This window comes from Poecilia latipinna, unplaced genomic scaffold, assembly GCF_001443285.1.
Source record: "Poecilia latipinna isolate Pla-1442-1.1 unplaced genomic scaffold, P_latipinna-1.0 Scaffold1974, whole genome shotgun sequence".
NCBI lineage: Eukaryota > Metazoa > Chordata > Actinopteri > Cyprinodontiformes > Poeciliidae > Poecilia > Poecilia latipinna.
In genome coordinates this window covers 63,758-90,264 of record NW_015114590.1, presented here as the reverse complement: position 1 = coordinate 90,264, position 26,507 = coordinate 63,758, and the positions used below count along the sequence as shown (strand labels likewise).

Here is a 26,507-nt window from a genome sequence, read left to right as displayed (position 1 = left end):
TTCCTAGTTTTAGGAAAGACGGAAGTGAGTTTATCCGCTTGGTTTTTGACGTCAAAAATAGAATGAATGCTGTTTTAAGTACGAAACAGTTCAGAAATTTGTTTTAGTATTTAATCAAGTTCCAACATACTGCATGTTTGTATGTTCATATGGCCCATATATGATATTTTTACGTTCATAGATCCGGATTGGACTACAATTACCAGGAATCTGAGTAGTAGGTCAAGCTGCTACTTCCGGGTTCTCGAGTTCCCCGCCGTTTGAGAAAGCAGGAGTTTAGTCAGGATGTTGCCCTCATTATAACACCAATGACGTCCTCTAATGTGGGGTTATGTTGCGACTTTTATTAGCAATTTTTCGAATATGTAGCCATTTATTCGTTCTTTACTTTAATTTATTACACCTAAAGCTGCCATGTTGCTCCCTTCTGACGTCGCTCGGCTTGTTTTGGGTAAGCCGGACATAACAAAGCTACAGCTGCTTGTAGCTTTAGCTGGTAGCCATAACGAAGTGACAACGGTGCAGATTTATTGTGCCACAGTGCTAACTTTTTAATACCTGTCTTTTTTTTTTTTGTTGCTTTGTGCAGGGTACCTCCAGGAAGAGGGGCTGTCAGCTACAAGCCAAGCCTTCATCCATGAGAGTCCAAACCTGAAGGAGTATGCCGAGCACACTACAGGAGACGGAGTGATACCTGCCTGTGTTTTTGTGAGTCCAAAGGCTGTCCAAACATGTACCTGTCTTTAATTGTTAAGATTGCCATGCACAGATATTAATAAACTCTTCCCTCACACATGCACAGTCTGTCTTTGGGAAGGGCTTGACAGCCATCTTGAATGAGTATGTGGCAGCGAAAGCAAAAGGTAAATGTGGCTTTCGTGTTTTGGAATATATATATATATGTGTTCACTTTAAGCAGATTGTAACAACTGTGTTGTTGTTTTCTAAAAGACTCTGGACACGAAGTCCCTCTTGTGATGACATCTTTGTGGAAAAAGCTGGATTTTACCCTCAACCAAATCAAGTAATAATTGACTACTTTCAACATTCAAGTCTGTTCATGTTTTGAGATTAACTGTTGTTGATCTGATATTTATAAATTATTTTCCAGATCATTGCAGAATTCCCCCGCTATATCTGCAAGTCAGAGGAGTAAGTTATTTCTAATTACTGTTAGATCAAATGTTTTATCATTAAATAATACATATTAGATATGTATCTGTTACTGATAAAGGAGCATAAATGTTTCAAATTTCCTTAAAATACAACTTTTTATGAAATGAAAATTTAATACGTTCTTAAATCAAGCTGATGGATTACGGTGGAAAAAGTTTAATTGTAATTATTTGGCTCAACATTGACTGTTGGTCATTTATTAAGTTTGGAGAAAGAAAATTAAAGAACAAAATAAGTATGTGTGTTCCCTTTTAAATGTGGCATAATTATTTGAAGAAAAATCCTGTTTTTGTTAATAATGTTGAATTTTGGTTTTTAATCAAAAAGATAAAACATTAAAATACAAAATTACTCAATTGCACAACCTAAATCTGAAAGGACAACTTTATAAATATTATTCTCATTTTTTGGACTTGTACATTTAAAAGGCGATGTGTTTTTACATTTGTAAGTAGTGTGTAAACCGTATGTTTCCCAAAAGGATATCGGTGATCTAATATCATGCACTGACTAAAGTGGTTTTCCTGCATTGCACCTGTAAATCCTGCATTTAGTGTTTGGTCAACAATAGTGTACGATCCAGTCTCTGTCTGTTGCAGTACGTTCACGCGTCGGAGTGGCAAACATGGCGAGGCAGCGGGTCCTGACGGTGGCGTCTCCAAGCGGTGTGGTCTGCACCTCCGTGTCTGAAAGCAGCTCCTTCATCAGCCCCGCCCACACCACCCACAGCATGCTAGGCCACTCCACTCCTGTTAGCTTCACCAGCCCTCAGATCAGAGCCACAGCCAGCGGCGGGGCGCAGCAGCCGGTCCACGATGGGAGCCGATTACTCAACACACCCCGTCAGTATTGTGGTGGATTTGTTTGGATGTGTTTAACATTGAGCATTTTGATTTGAAAACCCTTTGTCAGCTTGGGTGAAACTATGTGAACTTCTGTTTTTGCTATTAAATCAGTCGCTGTAGTTGAACATTGCACCTTGTTATTGTATTTCACAGGAGATTCTCCTGTACAAGTTATCGTTTCAGAGCACCGCCTCACGTCAGGCCCAGTTTCTCCTGGTCGAAGGAAATGGTAAGGATGGGAAAGAACAAGTACAGAATAGAGTTGTATAAATACCTGTTTAATATCATAAAGACCTACTTTTAACTTACACTAAGATCAGAAGTTGTTTCTTCTCTCTCTCTCTCTAAGGAATGCAACTAAGAGAATTACAAAAGAATATATATTTTTTCCACAACTGATAATTAAAACAGACTTTGATTAAAAAAAAAAAAAAAAACTGTAGGCTTTAGGATGTGTCACTGGAACAGGGCTGGATATTAGTCCCACATTAACACTGATTACTAATTGCAGGTCATCGTTATTTATTTTCACCAATATTGTCACACGTGACGTATTTCCTGATATTATGCTGCCCTAGCTTGTTGCTAGATAAAGATAACAGATGATCTGTTAATATATTTTTCCATGTATCTTTTTGTGTGCTTCACTACAACCTATCTGCTGCATTCAGGGACACTCCCAGGAAGAGAAGTGGTCTGACCGGGTCAGGAGGGCCCAGTAAATCTGCCACGGCTGCCACTAACGTCACTGCAGACGCCCAGCCTGAGGAGGTCGTCAAGGAGAATTTTCCAGTGAGTTTATGTTTAGAAGCTTGTTTCTTCTTTTACAAAGAAATAGTTGAAAACTAAATAATAAAATGGAGTGGGAAAAAATATATTTTTTTCAGACTTAAGTTCCATTGTCTAAATGTTTTTCTCCATCTCTTGCTATCGCTGTTTTTTTCTCTTTTCTTTTCTTTCTTTCTGTGACGTATCATATAAAACATTGATACATGTTGCATATTTTCCCTGTGCATGAAAGCCCCAGCTGAAACATCACACATTGAGCTTCCCCTGAAGGTGTCTAACTTTTAAAACATTAAAATCTTCACAGCAACTCGTGATACAAAATGCACGTGACAAGATTTTGGGGGACAGGGCACTGCAAGAGAAACTTGCTGAAAACATCAACAAAATCCTTGCCAGGTATGTTGATGATCTGTTTTCAGTATTTTGACAAAGCTGATAGTGACGATAATACCTACTAAGCAGACTTAAAATAATATTTCTGTACTTAAACATGTTTTTTTTGTGTGTGCCTGATGCCAGTGATGCAGTACCACAAACATCCAAAGCTTCTTCAAGTACAGTGGAGCCAGACCAGTCTATAGATGAGATTCTAGGACTAGAGGTACTAAAACATCTGACGGAGCACTATTTGTTCCTAAATTCACACTGTCTTCCTTAATTTTATGCGTATTATTATTATTAATATCAGGGAGAAATCCATATGAGCGATGATGCCATCCATGACATTTTGGAGCAAACTGAATCTGACCCGGCTTTTCAGGCCCTCTTTGACCTTTTTGATTACCGTAACTATCCGCTACGTTGTTGTTTTTTTAAATTGCATCAGAATCAAAGTTTCTAAATGGATAAGAAAGTCGTATTGAGAATTCTTTTGTAATTTTGCAGATAAAACTAAAAATGCTGATGGAGACGCAGGGGACGGCAGCATTGCTTGTATTTCTGAAGAGAATGAGACGACTGGACTCCCACCTGCTGTCCAGGTCCTCCAAAGTAGCGATCCAGGTATTCAGTCATTCTCTTTCAACACTGGTCAATATGGGTCTGAGTGGGCGGTAAATCTTTCAGAACTTTATTATCGTCATTTATCCATAGTTATAGCTATTCTCGAAAGTAGAATCTAATGTCAAGACTATTTTTCCTCTTTTGAAACTATTTTATTTCTGGTTTTACTGACTTGTCTAGAGCACAAAAACAAGAACATGGATAATCGGTCAGGTTTGTTTTGTTTTATTCTTCAGGTCCTTCCCAAAATGATGGAAATACTTTAGATGCAACATCAGGAGCGCCGAAGGCGAGAGCTGGGCAGGAGCGTAAAACCAGAAAATCCTCTGCATCCACCTTGTTGAGAAAAACCATTTTGGACTCGAACGGCAGAACGTCTAGGATTGAGAACAGCTCGGCCAGACTGTTAGTCAGCTACTCACCCGCTGCTGGGAACTCCATGAGGAAAGAAAACCCATCGGGGAACAGTGGACCACAAATGGAAAGCGATGAGCCTCTAAACACGCCGCCCCCACCTGTGGACAGTTTGTCCACCCCAGTGACACTCTCAAATTCAGGGTCTTTATCGAGAGACGCAGCTCTGCTCGCTGAGGAGAGACCAGCCTCAAGCATTGACGGAAACCCTGAGCATCCACAGGCGACAGGACTAAACAAGCCAGCTGATGGAGTTGATGGAGCAGCTGCTGGTGATCAGCATGAGGTCCAGGTCAACAACACCTCTCCCAGCCAGCCTGATGTGTGTGTTTCTGGTAGAGACAGTCTAACGGTGCCTCCTGGCTCTGTGCCGTCTTCTTCTTCAGCATCTGATTCTGCAGCTGCTCCAGTCACGGCTGCTTCCACTCCTGTTTCTGCCTCTTCTGCATCCTCTTCCTCTTGTGCTCCAGTTACCCTAACGCCCAGTCCTCCTCCTCCTCCTCCTCCTGCTCTTTCCCCACGCAAGCCTGGAGAGCCCAGCAACATTGTGTCTTTGGAGATCATCGTCAGCGATAACCAGGATGGGGATTCTTCCAGAGACGCTGCCTTAAATCAGGCGGTTTCAAGTATTTCCGGAGACAAGATACCCACCATCTACCTTTCCTTGCCAGCAAAATCACCTGCATGTCCTGCTACTCCTAAAGCCAACTTCGATGAAGCCGCGCAGGCGGTGAGCAGCTTACAGCGGTCAGAGGGATGCGGTAGTCCTTTCGTCTGTAAACCTGGAGGAGTGTACACGTCTCCAGTCAGTGCAGCATCGCAGGCTCAACAGAGATATGTGTTTCAGTCCGCTGTGGACCCCCCACCCACCCCAGCCAGTTATTTCTTGGTGGTCCCAACTCCAGACGTTCAGGCCAGACCGGTGCTGCTTCCAGCTGGAGTCCCAAACGGACAACCCTTACCCACCAGCCAGCATGGAGTCGCTACACCAAGCTACTCCACAGGTACAGCAGTGTGTCTACATGTGCTGCTTACTGTAATGTCAGTTATTCTTTGTTTTTATTTTTATGTTTTTTACTGTGTGAGTCTGTGTGTCACTTTGCTGCTGGTAAACCTGAATTTTCCCCTGTTTCTATTCTATTTATTGACCACATTTTACAAACAGCTTCATTATGCAACTTTGGAAAACTATTGAAATTTGTAGCATGGATAAGCAGAGGAAATAAATCATTATAGAAAGTCTGTAGTTTCCAAACTAAATTTCCTTGTTCCTTTATCAAAAAGGACACACATTAGTGAACATTGCCTTTTACTACACCACATAGTCAAGGCTAAGATCCCAATTTTATTTGTTAAAAAAAAACAAAAAAAAAACAGATCTTAAAACTTACATGAAGTCAGACTTTTTGTACTCAAATTTGCAGCAAAATCGAAATTTGAGTGTTATGATGGAAAACTATCAGGAATTAATGTTCAGCGACATTTACGATCCAAAGAGTCAGTCTTGTCCCTGCTGCTACAAAATAAAATTGGTCTTGAGCTGCCAAATTGTCAAGAAACTTGAAAAGAAAAGAAAATATTCATTAAAAACCTTCTTTGTAAAATGTACAGATTTTTTCAACTTTCACAATGAAAAAATGAAAACATTTCCTGGATCAGAAAATAATAAAATAATAATAAATAACGTGCATATAGGCATGCACCTCTGAGCTCTTTATCATTATTGGCATGAGTTTTTAAAAGAGATTAAAGCACCACAGGGTGCAGACTCCTCATGTCGCTCATTACTTTAATCTTTGTTTTCTTGCTGTAGTTAAAACCCTGAATCCATTTGCTTTCTTTGCAGGACCAGCACTTATATTACCATCACCTGTAAAGCCTGTTGTGCTTCCTGTCTCCGTTTTGGGGCAGAATACAATGGGAAGTATCCAAGTGGTTTCCAATCAGGTAACATAACTTTATTTTTACCGTTTCATCAGGGGATTTTTTTTTTAAATAAAACTTTAATATTCTGGTTATTCTTATATATTTACAGATAGTTGATGTTACAACCCCAAAACCTACACAGACAAGAGAAAAACTAAAACCAAAGCCCACCACTATCGAACCTAAGCAGTCTACAAAATCAGGTAACGTTGCAGCTTTAAGTTTCTGGAAGAGTGCCTTCAGCTTTAATGTTTCACTGTCTTTCGTCTCCAATATGTTGTTTTTATCTCGATTGCAGGATGTGTGAAAACTGTGACTGCTGCTGCTGTTCAGCCTAAACCTTCAGAGCAGAGGGAAGCAGCTAAAGGATCCAGTGGACCCAGTCATCGGAGAATTTTATGTTTTGACTCCTCCTCATCAGAGGTTCGATCCCAAACTACCAGAACAGCTGGGACTCCAACACATTCTGCTTCAAACACAACACAACATACCCGTCCGACGGAGAGAGATAATAGGCCAGCAGGCGGTCGAACAAAACCGGCTATTTTAGGTAGCAGCAAACCTAAGAGGAGAGTGGAGACTGTCAGATGTTCAACAGATCCCACAGGAGGAGCAAACTTGCTAAAAGAAGCTGCTTCTTTACAAACGCAGCAGAAAGACTCTGTCAAGAAGACGCCTCGCAAACAGATGCACATAATTCATGACCAAGAGTCTCAAAATGCAAGAACAGACAATGAAGCTGAGAAGTCTCAGCCACAGGAGGCGTCCGTCGATGGCTTCCACAGACCTGATGATGACGGGCCAAAAGCTAAAGATGCTTGCGGTTCCAGGTCGCTGTCATCCGATTCTTCGTTCAGATCAGGAAGCAGGAAGGACAACGAGGAGAGCAGCAGCAGGAAGGAGGCTGGAGAGAAGGCTTCTTTGAAATCACGTGAGGGACGAATGGAGAAGAGGACTTCCTCTCAGGAGAATCCAAACATCAGAGCGAACAAGGAGAATGAAATGAAAGGAGGCTCACAAGACAAACAGCAGCCATCAACTCCTTCATCCTCGGCATCAAGAGACTTCAGCCCTCCAGCGGCCCCACAGGCCAAGCCGACAAAGGCTGCTTCAAAAACTAGCTCTCTGGCCAAGCAGGCCGCTGAAATGCTGCAAGGCCTCGGCTCTCCTCCTCCTCCGGTCAGAAAAGCCATAGTTAGCAGTTCGGACCATATGCTTTCTGGGTCCGACCACATCGGTGAGGCGGCTGCTGATTGTCAGAGGACTCCTTCCCGTCCGAAAAACGCTAAAAATGCAGAGGGGACTCCGAAGCAGCTGTTGCCTCCCAACACCCCTGATGTGCCGACCTGCAGCCCTGCCAGCGAAGCCGGGAGTGAAAACAGCATTAACATGGCCGCACACACCCTCATGATTCTTTCTCGTGCCGCCATCGCCAGGACGGGCACGCCGCTGAAGGACAGCCTGCGCCAGGAGGAGGTCGGAGAAAAATCACCGTCAAGCTCAAAGAGTAAAAAACGCAAGCAGTCTCCAGTCAGAGAGAGTCCGTCCGCCAAGAGAGAGCGGAAACGATCTCCCAGCATCAAGAAAGACAAAGTCAGTAAAATTTATTTCTATTGACATTTACAACTACATTTGAGATGTGTCTGACTTCGTAAGATGCTTAAATGTATACTCATAAATTGATCTTTTATGTGACGGACCAATAAAATGTAGCATGTAAGAAGGCAAAGGATTCAAGGCATCCATAATTTGTGGAAACAAAAATAAGTGTAATCTTCATTATCAGTATTTTTTGAGGATTGCCTCCACAGATTTTCACATTTGAACATTGGCATGTCTTGCCCATTCTTTGTAAAATAATGTTAAGCTTAAGGGCATATGTGAAAAATAATTTTTGAGACTAGGTCTGGTCTTTGACGAGGCTACATGCTGTGCTCTAAGCCAGGCAAGCTTTAAATAAGCTTTAGGAGCTGATGTCGTTCTGGCTCAACATGCCTGAAACAAAATGTGGATCATTGAGACGTCATGCAGAGTTGGGTAATAAGCTGAACAGGTAATTCAGCCTTGTAAGCGAGTTGTGGCAGAGCAAGAACACCAATAAACCCTGCAGCACACTGAGCCTTGACAACTTTAGTTTGACACCCCGACCTAAACCATTCCGTTGTAGGTATGATTGTATCTTTAGCGCACTCTTTAAGGTTTTACTTGTTAAAAATAAACTGAAAAAACTGACATGTTTGATCTATTTCACACTTATCTACTACTTTGTGCTGGTTGGTTTCATTTATAAGTTTGGTTGCAACGTGAATATATGTAGAAAACTTTAAAGGATCAAACTTTTACCCTTGTGAGAGCTTGTTGGTTTCAATGCACCTTCTGGCTGGTTTGAGTCTCATTGTAGATTGCGTTATGTAATTTAAGTGTTACCGGTCTATATATTCTTCCTAGTTCCTCCTAAAATTGTTTTTTCCTCTTCTCGAGTCACCGTTGTGTGTTGGCTAGTTGACAGGACAACAAAATCGGTTTCTCAAAAAAGTTTTATTTTTCTGTGTATATTTTGTCATGTCATTCTTATGTTATTTTTCTTTACTTTGTTTTCATCCTTTCTTATCCAGCCTTCTTATCCTCCACTACCCACCTCACAGAAGAGTATATTTTGTGTGTAACCAACCCCTGATGTCGTTTTCTATTTTTACTTTTCAGGAAAGAAAGAAACTTATTGACTGTTTCCCCCACGATTTGGATGTGGATAAGTTCCTTTCCTCTCTTCATTATGATGAATGAAAGTGGACACACAACTGAGGAGGATGAACATATCACTACCAACTTGGACTGCTATCCAGGAACAGAACAAGCCATCTGCTGAGCCAGTGCTTATGGTTCCTACAGCTCTCAATACCTTTAGACTTTTAAGCAGCAGCTGTTGTGGAACTTCGATTTTACTGTAGGTGATTTAAAGTAAAATCTCATTTTATGCAACATTACGGCAACCATTGCACTTTTTGTTTGTTGTAATCATCAACACGTTTTTTGCAGTTACAGATCAATTTTGGAGGCCATTTTGACAGTTGATACTTTTTGTTATTGAATAACTCAAAACATTGCTTTGGTCAATATTTGACTTTTTATTTGGTAGATCTGATTAGTGCTGGGTGACAAGTTTGTTTGTCAAAATACATTTTGAAAAATGTGTGTATCAGTAATTTAAAATGTGTAATTGTGTTTCATTTGATTTTGTTTCCTGAAAAGTCTAGTTAACGGATAATAATAAAAAAAGAGATGTACATCTGAAATTCACATTTTTACTGTATACTTTTGTACAGTAATCTTGTTTGTGAATGAGACGCACTTTCATCTGTGTCTGAATAAAATGTTAGAAGTATTGGAGTAAATGAGACTGATTTTGAAACACCACTGCTGGGACTGTGTGTTATAATGTAACAAAGGTGAAAAGCCCATTAGAAATTTGTAGCTGAACTTTATTTGAGTGTGTGTGATAGAGATTTTTGGTATTATCATTTTGTTATTACTTTAGTTCATATTCAGTCTAATGTTAATCTTCCTTATGTGTGTATAAACTGACCTGGAGGTTACGACTGACTGTTTCATCTTCATGTGAAACAGTTAACTCTGTGTTTCCCAGACCTTAATTCTTATCAACCAGAATACCTCCTAACTGCCTGTGAGTAGTCGAATTTTGTCTCTTGTTTATCCTCCCTCTTTGTTGACAGTTTGACCTAGAGCTGAACTGGGCTCAGATCGTAGATCAGATATCACACCTGGAACTGAGTTGCTGGTTTGTTTAGGTTAGAAGTTTTACGACCTTTGTTGTTTTTTTCTGGCTGTTCTGCTTGACAATAAAACAGGGGCTCACGCGAAAGCAGACCAGAACTCTCTGTGAACGGCCTGTCAGGCAGTGGCGGAGAGTTCTCCTTTTGCAAAAGCTTTGTCTATAAAATTCATATACGTTGTCTGTGGTCTTTTTATGTAGGTTTGAGAAAAATACCTATCAGTGTGTGTGTGTGTGTATGTATATATATATATATATATATAAAATAAAAAGTATTATATATAATGATATATAATAATTATTTATATATATATAGTTTAAGCAAGTGGTGGTACACACCATAAGACATACGAAGCTTTGCGTTGTCATGGTTACATTTTCCAACTAAATTTGTCAGCTTCCTATTGGACAGCAACATGCTTATAACGGAAACACGTCTTTCATTTATTTTGTAATATTTGCAATTTGAAGCAAAATTGTCCCACCTGAAAAATCAAAGATCTTAAATTCAAAAGGAAAACTGATTCTTCGTTTTTGTTAATATTAAGTATTTAACTGGTTGAGAATCAATATAGTTTAGCTTTTATTTTGACACGTCCAAGATTTGTGTTTCCGGGTGAAGAAGACAGGAAAGAGGTACGGTGGTACTGATTTATTTAACCAAAAATAATTGGTTATCACCTTTTTTTCTTTTGCTTTCTTGTTATTATAGTATAGTATAAGTTTATATGTTAATCTACAAACAAGGTGAGTAGTAATTAAATGTACAGCTCGTATTTAAATGTAAAGGCTTCCGGTGTCCCTGTTGGCTAGCCGGTTAGCATGTGGACGGTTGTGGAATCAGCGCATTTGACTTCGTATCCTGTTACAGACTGACCTACAAAGAGACGTTTCTTCCAATTAGCTTTATTCGTTATTTTTGTAAGTCTGTTTGGTAATATATTTCTCATCTGTCTTTATTTGTGTGGCTTCTCTCTTATCTTTTTCGCCACGAACAGAAACGTGAGCTACCCGGCTTTATACTTTGACAGGTTATTGCTCAAGAGCCGCAAATTATGATGTTACTCCTCCACGGAGTCCCGTCACAGACTGTTCCTTTTTTTCTGCTTGGACACAAAGATCCCCGATGAATGCGAAACTTAACAGCTTTTTGTTCGTCTGTTTCCCTTGTAGACTGCCTAAACAGCTAGAAACTGTGACAGTGAGATGGCAGCCAATGGAGCAAGCTGTGAGCAGCCTCAAAAACGAGCAGGACCCAAAGATAAACAGAACGGCAAGTCCACAGGTTAGTGGGAAAGGTTTAAGGGCCGAAGACGATCTAAAAAGTTTAGCTCATTTTAACACTGGTGTTTTCATTGCTAACAACAGCCTCATATCGGTGTCATAAAATTGCTTCAGCAGTTTCATTTCGGGCTACTTTCAGTTTTTAACCCGTGTTGACAACTCACCGCATGACAACAAAAGAGACAGACCTCTGGCTACAACCTTTATTATGTATTTGGCTTTAGCAGTTCCACAGGATGTAGTAGTTAATGAGCCTATTAGTTGTACTGAAACTCAAGATGATTCAAGCTCTGTTTGCCCTTCAGACTTGTTATTGAGAGAGAGACGGCAGAAAGACAAGGAGGATCGTCTGTCTCTAGTGCTGTGGAGGAGGCCAGTTGTCACTCTACGCTATTTTCTTCTGGAGACCCTCGTGAAGCTAAAGGAATGGACTTTTGAGTAAGCCTCAAACAGGTTTTGCTACTGGGTCTTTGCTTTTGCACTGCTCTGTTGAGGTTGTGCTGGTACATATCTGTAGTTGCGACATATTTATTTCCTTTTGAAACAACTCGGAGGTTTCCTGCTGATAAATCAGTCACAGCCGCTGATGACCTTGTACTATTTTTACATTTTACCTTTTAGACAGCTCAAAAATATTTATGACAGATAAAGTAATGCAGTCTAGATTAATTTTAATCCAATTTGAAAACAAAACTAATGTCATAAGACTGTTTAATAGAGACTGGTTATACTTGATCAACTAGCATATTTGGAAGCTGATCATTTTGTTCTCTTGTTTTTACACACAGGCTTTGGCACCGGCGAGGCACAGTGTTTGTATTTTTGTTGTTATGCTTCCTGTTCTCGATCACTTACTCCACTGATGGATCACACCAAACGGTGAGACTTTACTTTCTGTTTTTTTGCAACATAAATGAACTCCACTGCCTCATCGGAAACTGTGAAACAGTTGATGATAATTCGGTTTTTTATCATCTTAGACTTTGCTTACAGAAACCTTGTGTAGATAGACTATGACCTGAACACTGTTGGCAAGTAACCTTTGGTCACACTTATAGCTGGCTGGAAGTTTTGTTTGCGGGTTAATCAGTGCATTTCGCTGTCGAGGTTCAGTTAAAGCAGAGAAGCGCTGCAGAGAATTAATGAGTTAAAAGGAGTGAATATCAAGTAGTTGACAAAGTAGTATAAAGTTACATCCAGCAAAACATTTTAGAGTCGTATATCTCCCAGTTCTAAAGAGTTAAAACTTGCCAATGGCTTGCAACACCTTATTAGTTTTGTTTTATTTCCAAGAATCACAACCACTGAGGACACAACAATTTCATGAAATCCTGTGGTCTTTTCTGTCTTGGGGAACTTCAGCACAATTCAATGTGTTAGTAGTGAGAAACCAGCCTGGGCGAAGTGCGTTTTTGCTGCAACTCCCCCAGCTGACTGATCACTCTGGCCCTTTGTCATCATCACACAGTTGAGGTCTCACTCCTACGCAGGTCAGCTGATAAAGGTCTGCGAAGACTTCACTCGGTCACTGAGGTGTAACAGCAGAGTGTTGACTTGAACCCTCTGGTCTTTTCAGAAAGCACACAGCTGGCAAATCACCATTCACCCACCACCATGCTTGACAGTTGGTGTGAGGTGTATTTATGGGTTTGTTTTTGTAAAACATGATGCGTGTTATGTCCAAACATTTCTGCCTCGCATATCCCACGGTCGTTGTTCCAGGAGTCCCATTCAGATCAAACTCTGCAAACTTAAATTATGTTAGCTTCTCTTTATGAGGGAGGAAACGCCTTCATTTGAGAACCTGATGTTCCGACTGTTTCTAATTGTATTGTCATGAGCAACATTTTACATGTAGAGTTTGAGATGCAACTCTTGGATTTCTTACAGTTTCTCTGAGTGGTGCACTTCCCGACATTGGGTGAATTTGTTGGGATATCCCACTCCTGTGAACTTCTAGAAATGTCTTGAATGTTATCTGATTATAATATCTCGTTTTTTTAAATGGACTTCATATTTTGAAATGTTCGACAGGAACACTAAAGTTGTATCCATCTTAAAAAAAAAAAATTCATTTGTATTTTTTATCTAAATGAAACTTTATCATTGAGGAATACGTTGCGTCACAATCCCACATTCAACCGACTTTTCTGTTTCCTGAAGTATTTATTTTTCATTCTCTTATCATTCCCTGACAGTATGTCCAGTACCTGGAGAAGAAGGTCCTGTGGTGTGCCTACTGGGTGGGCCTGGGGATCCTGTCCTCTGTGGGACTGGGGACTGGTCTGCACACGTTCCTCCTTTATCTGGTAAGAGAAAATCAATGGCATGTTCCTGGTTATGCAAAACATTTTTAACAGAAAACGGCTCCAAAGAAAAATGGGCCTTTCTTTTAAATTTACATACACATGTAAAGATAACAGAATACCTTTAGGCTTTACTGATAACAGCTTACACTTTAAATACCTACAAGTCCACATTTCTAGATGTTTATTTCTGTTTTGTCAGATTCACTCATGAAAAAGTTAAATAAACTTGATGTGTAAAGTGCCATTTCTCAACTTTGATATTCAAATATGCATTTGCTTGAAAAGCATTGGAATGTTATCCTAAAGGCCAATAAAAGATATTACCTTTTCAGGAACTAACCTTAACTCTAACAATATTGCCATAGTAGTCTTTATGACGTCCATTTAGTGAGAAGTGGAGGGCTAATCTTCTTGGCTTAGCATGTATACTTTTTCTATCTCCTACTCAGTAGTGGCTTTATTTTTGGACTGAAATGACACAAAGCAACCAAGCTCGGAGATATTTGAGAATAACCAGAACTACTACTATTATAAGCCTATCCCTGTTGTTGCCAGATGATGGCGCCATCCTCCAAACCCAGAAATAAGTCAGTCTGAGTCAAAATACCCATCAATCTAAGGTTAACAGGGAGGGACCTTTGGCTTGCCCGCTGACGCTTGTCTGAGAGTGACTACATTAACCGAGTCACTGGAAGTGTGTGTCATTTCTCTTAAATGTGGTCAGAAGTAGACTTTAGCTTAATTAAAGAGTGGAAGAAAGTTGGCAAAGCTTGTCCACTTTGAGGTGTTCAGTGTCCAACATGTGGTCCTGCTCAATTCCCTTTACTATTTCCACTGCAACCAAATCATAAGAAATCCACATGGGTGACCTTTCAGTTTTCAGAAATATCCTAAACATTAATATTTTTTTGATCAGGATCAGTTTGGATTTGTTTCACTTCATTCTTCTGTCTTGGTTTACTTGCGTTCATCATTCAGGTACTTAAGGTTTTGTTTTGGGGATTTTTGTCTGCTTTTGGTTCTGCATCTGCTCCATAATGCAGAGGAAGTGTGACTTCAATTCTTCTCAACTTTGTGTTTTATTAATTGTATCATCACCACATACCTTTGCACCATCCTGATGCCAGTTAACTGATTTTATATTATTTTAAGTTTGACCACAAAATCATTCATTAAAAGATCATATTTTACCACCAGGGCCTAGGCTCAAGGTGTGGGCAGTTCCACTGGAATTGACTCATGTTTCCACTGCACCATCTCTCCAAAGGTCATAAAGTCTGTCTTTGTAACTTCTGTGTAATTTCTTTAACAAACAAAAACACCTTGTTGTTCCTAACAAATGTTCACTATGTGTCCTTAAACCATTATTTATGGTACATTGTGTTCAAAGGGTCAAAATAGAAGTGGCAACAGCTCTATCATGGCATCAACATCGTGAGGGTACAGAGACAAAACACATTTGTCAGGCTTTGCAACACTACGTAGATTATATCATTTCAAGGTCTTACTTTTTATTACTAAAATAACATAATTAGTATTCTACTCTGGTAATTAATTAAGAAACTTTCTAATAAAATTTTGATTAACACTCAGTTGTATATAATCAGAAGGGAGGCGCAGGTGATGTGAACTGACAAAGATGTAACAGTATTTTCTTGCAATAAAAAAAATCTTATTCAAAACGGTTTATAATTTCTATACAGCTATCAAAGCCTTCAGTCTGGAGCTTTTCAAGCATAAATGTTGCTTTAAAAACTAATTCAAATGTGTTTACAGCAGTTACAAAGCAACTGCATTGATACATACTTGGCAATAGTAAGTCCAATTAATCATATTGTATTATTGCATGTAGTTGGTTTAATAAAAAAAAAAAAAATATATATATATATAATATGGCTTCATCTTGATAATTTTCTTTGTCCAGTTCTGTCTTCTTTGATTTTCTGCCAATTATTGTACATACAACTATGAATTTGTTTTTATAAATTTTCATTTTATCCTTACATTTCAATCTCCTTATTGGAGCATCAGCTTTCTGGAAAAAAAAAAAAGATTAAATTTAATTATATCGTTTTTATACAGCTTCTGGGCTTAATCTCTTCTGTTGGAAACTGTTTTAAAGGTCACATATGGACAAACTGATTTGGTCCATTAAAATGATTCTCACTGTATATCCTGATTTGTTACACACATTCAACTGTCCCCAAATTACTGCAACTATTTAAATCCTTCACTGAGAAACTGAAAGTTTATCACATGATACAAGGCTGCTTCTCACGAGACTAGTTCCCCTTTTTCTTTGCACTAGATTTACTTCATCTTGACAATGCAACCGTGTCACAGTCACAGTTATTTATATTTCATGTGACAATCTGAATGTAAACCACACACAGTTTCTGTGGATTTGCCTCAATCCAGGAGCCCCATGGAGAGGATTAGATCATGGGGTTTGGTCATCACCATGGTGATTCATCATGATGTTTCAGTGCTGATCCTCTAGTACTACTTAATATGTTTGTGTAAGACATTTAAATATTATGTCTGTTTAAAAATGAAGCATCTTATTTTTTTGTCAGTCTTTCACACAAGTTTAATTGAAATACTGTCAGATTATCACTACAGTATACATAAATATATATATTTAAAATAATTACCAAAAATATTACAGTAAGAGTTGTAAAAAACAAAAAGGTTGTTTTGCCAATGCTTCAACAAATATCTTACCTTGAAGAAAACTGACCTTTTTATGACCTTTTTTTTTTTTGTTTGTTTTTACCAAAGTCTCAAATTAATAACTTTCATTTCAGTTCCTTAAATGTCTGCTAATCTACACCATATCTTAGATTCAACTTACCTACATCTTAGATTTCTACAACTGTTTATTAACTACTCTTTCCCTTAAATAGTTTTTAATTTTTTTTTTTTTTTTTTTTTTGGTAGGATTCATTTTCATGTCTTGGGGCTTCAGCTGAGGAATTCAGATTGTGATAAAACTATCAAAGACTTTATTGAAGATTTTATCTCCAGACATTCCCTGGGAGCCTGCAAAAGTACTTTTGCTCCTGCAGCTGACTCATTAGTGCAAATCAAAAGGTTTTTGTTACCTTAAACAGCTCCTTGATCAGCAGAGAGTGTATTTAATCTAATTTTTATAAGAAAAATAAATCACCTGTTCATAACAGATTTGATCTGACAGTATCCTGTGTTTTAAGGCTTTAAAACGGTGTTAAACCAACAGACATTCATGCTAGAGCACAGAACACAAGATGATACCTGTATTAACTGTGTTTTCAAGGAAGTTGAAATGATTAATAATATAAGTTAATTGTAAATAATGGCTCCTGATCTGAAATTAAGTTCTACATTTAACTTTCTGAAACTTGCAGACGTTCTGTTTGTGTGGGAGAAGTTTTGCATCAAGGATGCATCTGATCTCACTTTTTTGATGTTTCTAAGAGATTCCTTTATATCAAGATGTTTTTTGACTTGTCAGACGTCTGCATTCAATGCATTTTCACCCCGTTAGGATAAGGATGACGCTCTCCCTGAGGGTCAGAGTTCGGTCTTTGTCACCATTCTCAGAGTGACATTGCTGCTGATCCGATACAGACAGTCTGTTGCCTCCCCCCACCTCAGGGGAGAAACCTCACGTGAGGCCTCCCAGCGTTAACTCTGTCATGAGATGTTAACTCTGTTGACCAGTTAGAACAGGCTGAACAGACTCTGAGTCTCAGTGACTCATGTCTGCTTTCCTCAATCTTGCAAGAATTAATAAAGTGCTGTTTTGAGTGTAAATCCCGGATCTGTGCTTGGTAACTGGGAGTGACGGTTTCATTAAGGAAAACTCCTTTCTCCTTTGTTTTAATTGTTTTCCTTTTATTAGAGTCAGACACTGGCTGCTTGTTTCTTGATAAATCAAGTCTTTGGTTTGAAAAAGTGTGTTGTGAGACCTAAGAATCGTCATGTGTGTCTGCAGTTGAGCTGAAGGCTTTTTTTTGTCAGCAATGGCTTATGGTGGCCTGTCCATTGCCTGTCAGTGTTGAAGCCATAAAGGATTATCTGTGCTTTACATGCAGGTGGGCCAGCTGCACAGGTGAGGCCAGGTGAGCTAGTTTAATCAGAAATCTTTAAAGACAAACGATGATCTTCCTGTCAAGAGACTCATTGTATGACTCGGCTCCAATCTGTGTGTCTCTGTGGGAGGGTGGATGCTGTTAGCTCACCATTCAAAAAGGATCAATCAGAATTATACTTATTGGTGGGAAGCTGCAAACTGGAAGGACTTGATTAAATAAGACAATTTACTGAAAAGGTTTGAGAAAATTAAAATGTTCTCTGTGGAAGGAAACTTGAGGGCCCTTCATCAGAAATACTAAGAGCCTAGGAAGCTGGGAATAGTTGAATTGCTGTTAGTGCCCGCTGCTTATTTAGTGGAAACTTACTTACGACGTTTTAGCAGATGCAGTTGTTTCTGTGGTTATTTAAACCTAAAACCTAACATGAATGGCATCATTTGTGCAGCCATATTTAAGCTCTTCATATTTCCCGACATTTTCCATGCATGTTGAAGTCTCGGTCTCATGGATTTCTCTCTCAGGGTCCTCACATAGCTTCAGTCACCCTGGCAGCATATGAATGTGGATCCATAGACTTCCCAGAGCCTCCGTACCCCGACCAGATCATCTGTCCCCAAGACGGAGGCCTGGAGGACAGCATCTCCATCTTCTCAATTATGTCCAAGGTCCGGCTGGAGGCCTGCATGTGGGTGAGTGGTGGACGCGACAAGAGAGACCTGACAGTTTCACTGGTCAAACGTGCAAACAAATCAGAAAAATGTGAATGTACACCGACTGCAGCTGTGTCTGTTTAGGGCGCGGGGACGGCCATCGGAGAGCTGCCTCCATACTTTATGGCCAGAGCGGCTCGTCAGTCAGGAACTGATCCAGATGATGAGGATTACGAGGAATTTGAGGAGATGCTCGAGCAAGCAGAGGACGCACAGGTCAGAAAGATCAACGCTCATGTTTATGAAGTGGTTTTTGATTGCTTATAAATATTCTCTTTTAGAATATTGTCTACATTGTTGCGTGAATATTATTGTTTTGTATATTATCTCAGTGGATGTATATTATTTCTTACTGATTTTAAAACAGCTACTGGCTTTCTTTTCTTTAGTCTTCATTTCTAAAGCTCTGTAACTAAACTGATGTTTAAGTTTTATCTGTGTGGTTTCTCCCCTCATCATAGCTATTTACTCATTACTCATCACCTCAGTAAGATATGATTCTTATTTAATTTGCCCTAATTTTCTAAATGAACAAAGGAACAAGGCCAAGCAGGCCTCTGATTGGTCCTGAGTAAGCGTGTGACTTCAGCGCAGCCCCTCCTTCCCTGCACTTCCAGTAAATCTGTGTGTTCGTGGGTGAGTCACCCCGAGCTCAGCTCCCTCTTTAATCATCCCTCGGGCTTCGCTCTCGTTGCCTCCCTCCATCTCCCTCTGCTCTTCTCACCGGCCTCTAATTTGAATGACAGACAGCGCTGTCAGGAAGAGAGTTCACATGACTGGAGAACGCTTGGATCAGATGCTGAGTCAGCAGGACAGAGATTACCAAAAACTGGAGACATTGTCTCCATCACTTAGTCCCACTTCACCGCGTGGAAGGATCCCTGCACCTGCGTTTTTTCACCGTCTCCTCCTGTTTATAGTGTGAGAAGTGAAGAGCTGGCTGATGAGCCGCTGTTGAGGAAAATTACAGAATAATGATGTTCTCTGTAAACAATAAAAATATATTTAATTGGAAAACGAGCTCAGAAAGTTGGCGGATATTTACCACACGTTCTGAATTGTGGCGGTAAATTCTGTGAGAAACCAACTTTATCAACTGACCTGAATTAAAAATGTATTTAATAATGTTGGCATGTGTGTTTGTTATAAAACAAAAAAACAAAAACTTGTTTTTTCCAAATTAATGTTGAACTGTGCCAGCAGGTTTTCAAACGGCCTCTTAATTGCCTTCCTGCTCCGGCGGTGATCTTTACAGAAAAACCACAGAGTTTTACCCCCCTGCAGGAGTACAGATGCAATCAGAAGAGCTGTGGCACTTTTATACCACACAGATTTGAGCAAAACGCCACAAGAGTCACCAAACGGAGAGAAGAAAAGCAAAAATTACAAAGCTCTAAAATAGGAGATAGTTCACCACAGACCTTTTGACCAAGGCTCGTGTTCCTCATTATGCTCTTACAGTAAAATGGTGTAATAAAAACCACAAGAAAGTGCATTGATTTATTTAAGCAAAAAAAAAAAAAAAAAGGAAGGGGGATTATGTTTTCAAAGATCTTAAATTATATGTTAAATATGTGTGATTGAATAAAAAGATTTAAAATAACATGGGTTGTGAAAGTCTTACAAATGTATCTAGTCATGTCTGACTGCAATCCCACATTAAAATGCATTTTCAATTTGCTTTGCAGGATTTTGTTACAAGAGCAAAACTGGGAGTTCAGCACATGGTGCAAAAAGTGGGATTCTTTGGAATCTTGGCTTGTGCCTCAGTAAGTAGAGAGATTTCTTCTTTTTTTTTCATATTTTAGTTGACATACAAAGTATTTAACCTCACATTAAGAGGAAGGAAAAATATGTACAGTTCTCTTTTTGCCAAACATAAAAATATGAAAATTGTGGCGTGGATTTATTTTCAGTCTCCATGAGTCGATGTGTTCGGCCACCTCCCTTCGTCAGCAGTTGCAGCTGCTAGTCATGTAGAGTAACTCTCTTTGCACATCTACATAAATTTATGTCCATGTTTGTTCCCAAAATAACTCACACACGCAGATTGAATGAAAGACGTCTGTGAACATCAGCTGCTCCAGTCCAGTTCTGAATTTCACTGAGCCGGTCTAACATGAAAGTACTGATATAAACCGTCACCTCTTAGCTCTGGATGACGGTTCTGAACTCAGTCTTTTCTTCTGAAGCATCTAACAGGTTTTCTTCAATAATCCTTCCATCCTACACACCGGCTACAATATGTTCAACGTAGCAAACTGCAAACATTCTGATGCCTTTTGTTCAACAATGTTCATCTTCTTGCTAAAAGCCAGATTTGCATTTGTGCTGCACTTTTCCTTCATTCAAGTTCTTCTTGAGATCCTCAGACTTCATCCCTGGTATATCTGCTGCGTTCTCTGGTCTTAAGTGGTTTGTTCACAAACCATGAGGCCTTAAACAGAACAACTGATTACTCACAAGTAGGCTGGCCATTGTCCTCCTGCTCAGTTACTGTACGATCTGGGTTTTCTCCCATTCACTTGGATTCCGTCCAGTCGATTATTGACCAGGCCAATCGGCAGACAGAAGGAGAAGTCTTAAAGGATGATGTCCATTTCCTATGCTCTTTTAGAATTGCAGCCTGCCTGTAGTTTTTAGCAATGGCAGAGGAGGAAGTGAAGAAAGCCAATCAGTCTGTGTTGGACACAATTCCAAAAATTGAATTAACACGAACAGCCGCCTTGTTCGGCTCGGCACTTCTCTCTTCGCAGTGGAAAACGATTGTTTACAGATATTAAAATTTGGAAGAAAAAAAAATTTCCATCATGATTGACAATTATGTGTCACAAAAAAAATCTAAAAAAAAAAAATACATGAAATATGAAAAGGTTCATGAGTTTATTTTCATCATGTCACTCTTACTGAGCTAAATTGTGTTGATATGAAAGAAGTTAATTTTCTTGTGCATTTTTTCAGATTCCCAATCCTCTCTTTGACTTGGCGGGAATAACCTGTGGGCATTTCCTGGTTCCCTTCTGGACTTTCTTTGGAGCAACTCTGATCGGGAAAGCCATTATCAAGATGCACATACAGGTCAGTGGAGCAGATGAAAGGCTCATCTAAGGTGGTTCAGAGCTCTGGCTCTGGTTTGTTCCGTTGTTCTTAAGAAACGATACTGGCACACCTTCACACCCTCGTAGAAACATCTTCTGATATGATTCATCCTCTTGAATCATTTCATCACGGCTGTCTAACCACAGCACAATACAGCATATCAGAAATTACACTTTAGGAGAAAAGGATTCACTGCTGACTGGTGTGTTTTGATAAATCTCCAGAACCTCAAAGGGTTGTGGGAAAGATGAAGCCGTGTGCTGAGATCATGAGATGGTTACTATGAAACTCCTAATTGTGCACTTCTGGTTGACTCTCACCAGTGGCTGAGCTGCTCCTCTGGGGTTTTCCTTCGTCTTGTTTTAGCCGTAGCAAGTTTCCAGACCTCTTAAAGAGGCTCCGAGATGAAAGGAGGAAACCTTCGGAAGAAGTTTTTAACAAGAGTTTGGAATGACACAAAAAAGCCAATCAGAAAATAATTTTTTTAATTATACAGAGTGGAGTTGAGAGTCTCACACCAGTGACTAATATAAACCTAGACAATGAGGGGCTGTCTGTTTTTTTTTCTAAGTGACTCGCCATTCTAACCGAACAAACCCATCTCCTGGTGGTACCAGTCAGTGATCTCACCCGAGAAGGTCACCTCTTCCTGTGGGGTGGGGAGTGGGGGTCCGGGCCACACCGAGTGGACATGAGAAGGTAAAAAGGAAATGGAGCAGACTTTAAAAGCTGCAGGGGAGACCCATTTCTGTACCTTGAACTTCTCAGACATCACATGATTTATCCTGTCTGATCTTGTCCAGGGGGGCTGTGTGTCATGCCGTTTAAAGCTGATCAGTTTCAGAACCGGAGGGGGAAAATAATGTGGTTTTGTGCCCCCCGCCCTTCTGCTTTGGTTGTTTGCAAACCACACAAACCCCCTCACAGCCTGAAATGTTGCTTAAGAGCCAGGTTTGAGTTTTCTAATTGGTGTCTATAAGCCTCAGTGACTCTCGGCTGTTCAACAGTAGTTCTGTCAAAAAGACAGACTTTAAATTGTTTTTTGTTTTTTTTTGTTTGTTTGTTTTTTTAACCAGTGAATTTCTTTTGTAGAAATCTTTGTACTTTGTCAGTCAAAAATGCTGATCAGTATCTTTTCCTCCACAGAAACTTTTTGTTATCATTACCTTCAGCAAGCACATAGTGGAGCAGATGGTGTCACTCATCGGGTAAGTGTGTGAGAACGGTTGAAAAACCTTTTTTCTTTGTAAAACCGATGTCTTTTGGTTTGGTTTTTACGGTTAGGAATGCGTTCGTCAACTTTTTCCCATGCATTTCTGACTGCTGATGGGTCGAGGGGGATGGGGTCCCATATGAATAAACGCTTTCACTGCGTAGGAGTAGATATCAAGGTATTACCCCCACACACACATGCAATCCATCTCTGCTGCACTGCTGGCCAAAAGTATGAGGTCACATTCAAAACAGGATGATTTGACTCATGGGGTTTCAGCTCTGACTGACGGGATGATCGAACAAGGCAGGAAACGCAAGCACAGACTTGAACGACCCGCCTGCTGTTCAGGCAACAGAATCAATACAGCTGCTAGGATTAGCTGGGGTTTTTATTTATTTATTTATTTATTTTATGAAATAAAAGCAAAAGTTTTTAATTTTTTTCAGGAAGTTCTGTTCATCAAGCAGATTTCTTTCATATAACTTTAAAACTGTGAACTGATATTAAAAGATGAAGTGCTCTGCAGCAGTTGACCACAACTCTTTGTGTGACTTTGTGTGAAAAAGAAACATAAAGTGATGTTAGATTGTGAAGTGGAAGAAACATGATGCCTGGTTTTTAATTTCATTTACAACTAAAATCTGAGAAGTGGATTTAACCTTCTTAAACCATTACAACCACTTTTGATTCAGCTTTCCACCTCCATATTTTGAATCTTTGTATAATGTGTCCTATGAGACGTTTGCAATATTGTTTTATATCTAAAAAAAAAAAAAATCTTCCACTTTAAAACTATAAACTTTTAGTCTGCCACTTAAAAACCCAGTAAATGGGGTGCCACTTGGGTCAGTGGTTCAATTCCCTGCCCTGGGCTTTTCACTGCATGCCTTCCTCTTCTCTCACTTCTTCCTGTCAAGCTTGAATAAAAGTCCACTAAACCCATAGAAAAACATTATAAAAACCAATGAATTATATTGAAGTTTGTGAGTTCTCAACATGAAAAACCACGCAAATACAAATTCACAGAACCGTGGTCATCAATATGAATCAGCAAGCTAGTAACTTTGACCATATTTAGACAAAAAAAACATTTTCTTTCCTGCTCTAGTTGCTTACAAGGTTCTTTCCCATGAAGATCATCCCTGGTGACTCGCTATGATTTGTACAAATGGAGCCTTTTGCTGATATGGGTATTTCGCTTAATTTCATGTCTGTCTAAAATCATGTTTGTTTGTGTGTAAGGCTGGAGAGATAACCTTGAGTCACTCAAGTTGAGTGTTATTCAGCAGCAGGAATTACCCTCTCCGCATTTGGTGCTTGTTATCGCACTTCCTTTTGCTTAGTCTAGTCAAGTCCAGACAACATGTTTACATCCTGGCTGAATTCAGGAGGACTGTCTACAGGCTGCAGCAGTTTTTCTTTCCGTTGAGGGTAATTATAAGTTTGGCGATATGATAGATGTTCCATTCAAGCTCCGTTTCACTTTACCAGCATGTAGAGAGCCACCTCAACAAACCCTACCTCTGACTCGAGGAAGCGTTAAAGCGGTGTTCGTTATGACTGGCCCCCGGTGAGCGCTTCCACTCCTGCCTAATAGGGAAATTAGCAGACACTGATTGGCTGTCTTTCCACCATGAAAGCACCAGTGGTGGTAAAGGTGATGACATCATGTCGACTCACTTCCTGGTTGAAGGGGGCTGACACAGACTCTTATAGAGAGCTTAAGAATATAAAAGAAGGACAGAGGAGTTTCTGCTTCATTCCTCTCTGCTGCCTACTCCTTCTCACAGTAACAATTAGAGGTGGTGGCAGCTGCAGCACGGGGCCCGTCTGTAGGATGGGGCCTCGGATGCTGCTGGTTGGCCCAGTGAATCAGGACTTTTATTTCCAGCTTTCAAAGTTTTTATTGGGACTGCTTGGTTGGTGAGTTATAAGTCTTTTTTTTTTTTTCCACTTTTGCTATTCCAGGTCTGTTCCTACAATAGGACCATCACTCCAGAAGCCCTTCAGTCAGTACCTGGAAGCCCAGAAGACCAAGCTGCACCATGCTGGAAAGAATGGACCAGCGGTAAGAACATTAGCTTTTACTTTCTACAATCCTTTCTTTTTTTCCCCTCTATTAATGCGTGAAACCTGGGAGGCTTTGATATGACAGATATACGAAATTAGGAAATGTTAGGACAGAGTAGCTCTGTCAGAGTTTAGAAATGTGCATAGCAAATGTTTCTAAACAGATTAAAGTAAAGTATTTAAAATCCAGTTTCTGATTCTAAACATATCGCCCTCTGGTGGGCACATTGTGTGGTGGGCACGTATTTTTTTTCCTTCACACCAGCATTTTGTTTAATATAAATATTGTAAAAGAAATTATAATTTACTTAGAAGAAAGTACAAACACACAGTTTTACTAGCCTCGCCTCATAAACACACATAAGTACAGCACCAGCTGGTTTTGTCTACTCATAATCTGGTTTGCAGAAATGAGTGCAACTTATACCATATTTTTGTACCATTTGGGGTTTTCCAGGATGAGAACTGGCTGTCGTGGGTGTTTGAGAAGGTGGTGCTTGTCATGGTTTGCTACTTTGTCATCTCCATCATCAACTCCATGGCTCAGAGCTACGCCAAACGGCTCCAGCAGCTGAGGCACTCCGAAGAGAAGAGCAAGTGATGGCGAAGCAAAGCGCCTCATGCATCCAAGTGACTTGTGTTTCTGCAGCTGCTGCTCACAACTTACCAACGAACCTCACCCATCTTCATTGCTCAGAGAGGCCGAAGGCATTAAGATGAAAAAGAAGCAGAGGCATTCAATGCCTGTGTGTGTGTGTGTGTGTGTGTGTGAGTGAGTCTGCGCTTGTGCTATCGAGGATGTATGTGCTGTGTTTTGTTTCTGTCGAGTTTTATAGTTCTTCTTCTCATCTCACTCTGCGTGAGTGTAGCGTGACTGACTCCTGCTAGCGGTCTTAAGATGTTACTTTAACGTTAAATTAATCTTTTCATTAACCTCAGAAGTAAAGCGGTGATTTGATGGTAGCTGCTATGCTGAGGGCAGCGCCCATCAGATGCTATGCCTTATGCAAGTTGGGAATGCCTGAATTCCCTTGAGTATAGCTCTTGACTTAAGGACTTGATTTTTATTTAATTATGTAACATGTATGGATGGGAGTTGATTTTATTTTTGCGATGTGCTGCCAAGATAACTGCAAACGGATAATGTTTCTTTTCAGGGTTTTCATGTTTTTCTTCTGGTAAATATTCAGACTTTTTTTTTTAATTTCTAGTACCGTCAGCTCAAAGTGATTGGGAGGGTTAAAAAAAAAGCAATATCAACTTATAAAGTGGGGTATGTACGGTTTGCACATTGTGTAAATATATTTTTTGACTGTATGATCAGATGTGTTTCTATTCCAGTTGTTGCTGTGAACAAGAACCAAAATACAAAAAAAAAGAGAAAATAAGGCAGTAACATTGTAATCTCAGCAAATGGTCCCATTTCTATTCTGTACATTTAGGTCAGATCATATATAAAATGTGGAATTGACATTTTTTTCAGTCCGAGTCTTATTTTTTGATGTTTTCTTTCCTAAGTGTTCATCCTGATAAACTGCTCTACTCTTGTCATGATTTCAATGTATAATTTTCTCAAAGAACTGAGCACCTACAAGGTAAGTAACCAGATCAAATTTTAGTAACATGACTGGAACATTTCCTTACTACTGTCAGCCTGACTGGGCTCTTGGTACTAATTAATCCAATAAATAACCTTCAATTTATGCCAGCTAAGATGTTTCTGACTCTTGATGCATGAAATCAGTTCTTTTCTTTAAGACGCTCTGTAACTATCCCCAAACTACTCTCCCACCCCGTCAGC

General features: G+C 39.7%; 2 protein-coding genes across 4 annotated transcripts; both read left to right on the top strand.

Annotated features, from left to right (window-relative positions):
• Nucleotides 1-226: 226 nt before the first annotated feature.
• npat (nuclear protein, ataxia-telangiectasia locus) lies at nt 227-9,566 on the top strand. The gene is made up of 17 exons (XM_015016026.1): nt 227-451; nt 590-708; nt 803-863; nt 952-1,024; nt 1,112-1,152; nt 1,776-2,018; nt 2,175-2,250; nt 2,693-2,813; nt 3,115-3,206; nt 3,330-3,411; nt 3,499-3,595; nt 3,696-3,812; nt 4,049-5,230; nt 6,073-6,173; nt 6,262-6,355; nt 6,451-7,745; nt 8,856-9,566. Exons 1-17 carry the CDS (start codon nt 415-417, stop codon nt 8,934-8,936), a joined length of 3,912 nt encoding a protein of 1,303 aa, XP_014871512.1. The 5' UTR covers nt 227-414; the 3' UTR covers nt 8,937-9,566.
• Nucleotides 9,567-10,480: 914 nt separating this feature from the next.
• vmp1 (vacuole membrane protein 1) lies at nt 10,481-26,409 on the top strand. 3 transcript variants are annotated; one of them, XM_015016028.1, is made up of 12 exons: nt 10,481-10,578; nt 11,116-11,227; nt 11,532-11,664; nt 12,015-12,105; nt 13,425-13,535; nt 18,133-18,300; nt 18,406-18,537; nt 20,010-20,090; nt 21,283-21,399; nt 22,567-22,628; nt 24,605-24,704; nt 25,164-26,409. In XM_015016028.1, the coding sequence occupies exons 2-12, from the start codon at nt 11,149-11,151 to the stop codon at nt 25,305-25,307; spliced, it is 1,218 nt and encodes a 405-aa protein (XP_014871514.1). In that variant the 5' UTR covers nt 10,481-10,578; nt 11,116-11,148; the 3' UTR covers nt 25,308-26,409. The 3 variants fall into 3 exon arrangements, with proteins under 3 accessions (XP_014871514.1, XP_014871515.1, XP_014871513.1); XM_015016029.1 differs by lacking the exon at nt 10,481-10,578 and adding an exon at nt 10,666-10,689; XM_015016027.1 differs by lacking the exon at nt 10,481-10,578 and adding an exon at nt 10,750-10,863.
• The last annotated feature ends 98 nt before the right edge of the window (nt 26,410-26,507 follow it).

Excerpts from the sequence above, each read along its gene's own strand:
- npat (XM_015016026.1), top strand. The coding sequence starts at position 415 with ATGTTGCTCCCTTCTGACGTCGCTCGGCTTGTTTTGG. Across the intron at positions 864-951 it reads TGTGGCAGCGAAAGCAAAAG|ACTCTGGACACGAAGTCCCT; the intron begins GTAAATGTGGCT and ends GTTTTCTAAAAG. Across the intron at positions 3,207-3,329 it reads ATCAACAAAATCCTTGCCAG|TGATGCAGTACCACAAACAT; the intron begins GTATGTTGATGA and ends GCCTGATGCCAG.
- vmp1 (XM_015016028.1), top strand. The coding sequence starts at position 11,149 with ATGGCAGCCAATGGAGCAAGCTGTGAGCAGCCTCAAAAACGAGCAGGA. Across the intron at positions 12,106-13,424 it reads CTGATGGATCACACCAAACG|TATGTCCAGTACCTGGAGAA; the intron begins GTGAGACTTTAC and ends ATTCCCTGACAG. Across the intron at positions 18,301-18,405 it reads GGCTGGAGGCCTGCATGTGG|GGCGCGGGGACGGCCATCGG; the intron begins GTGAGTGGTGGA and ends GTGTCTGTTTAG.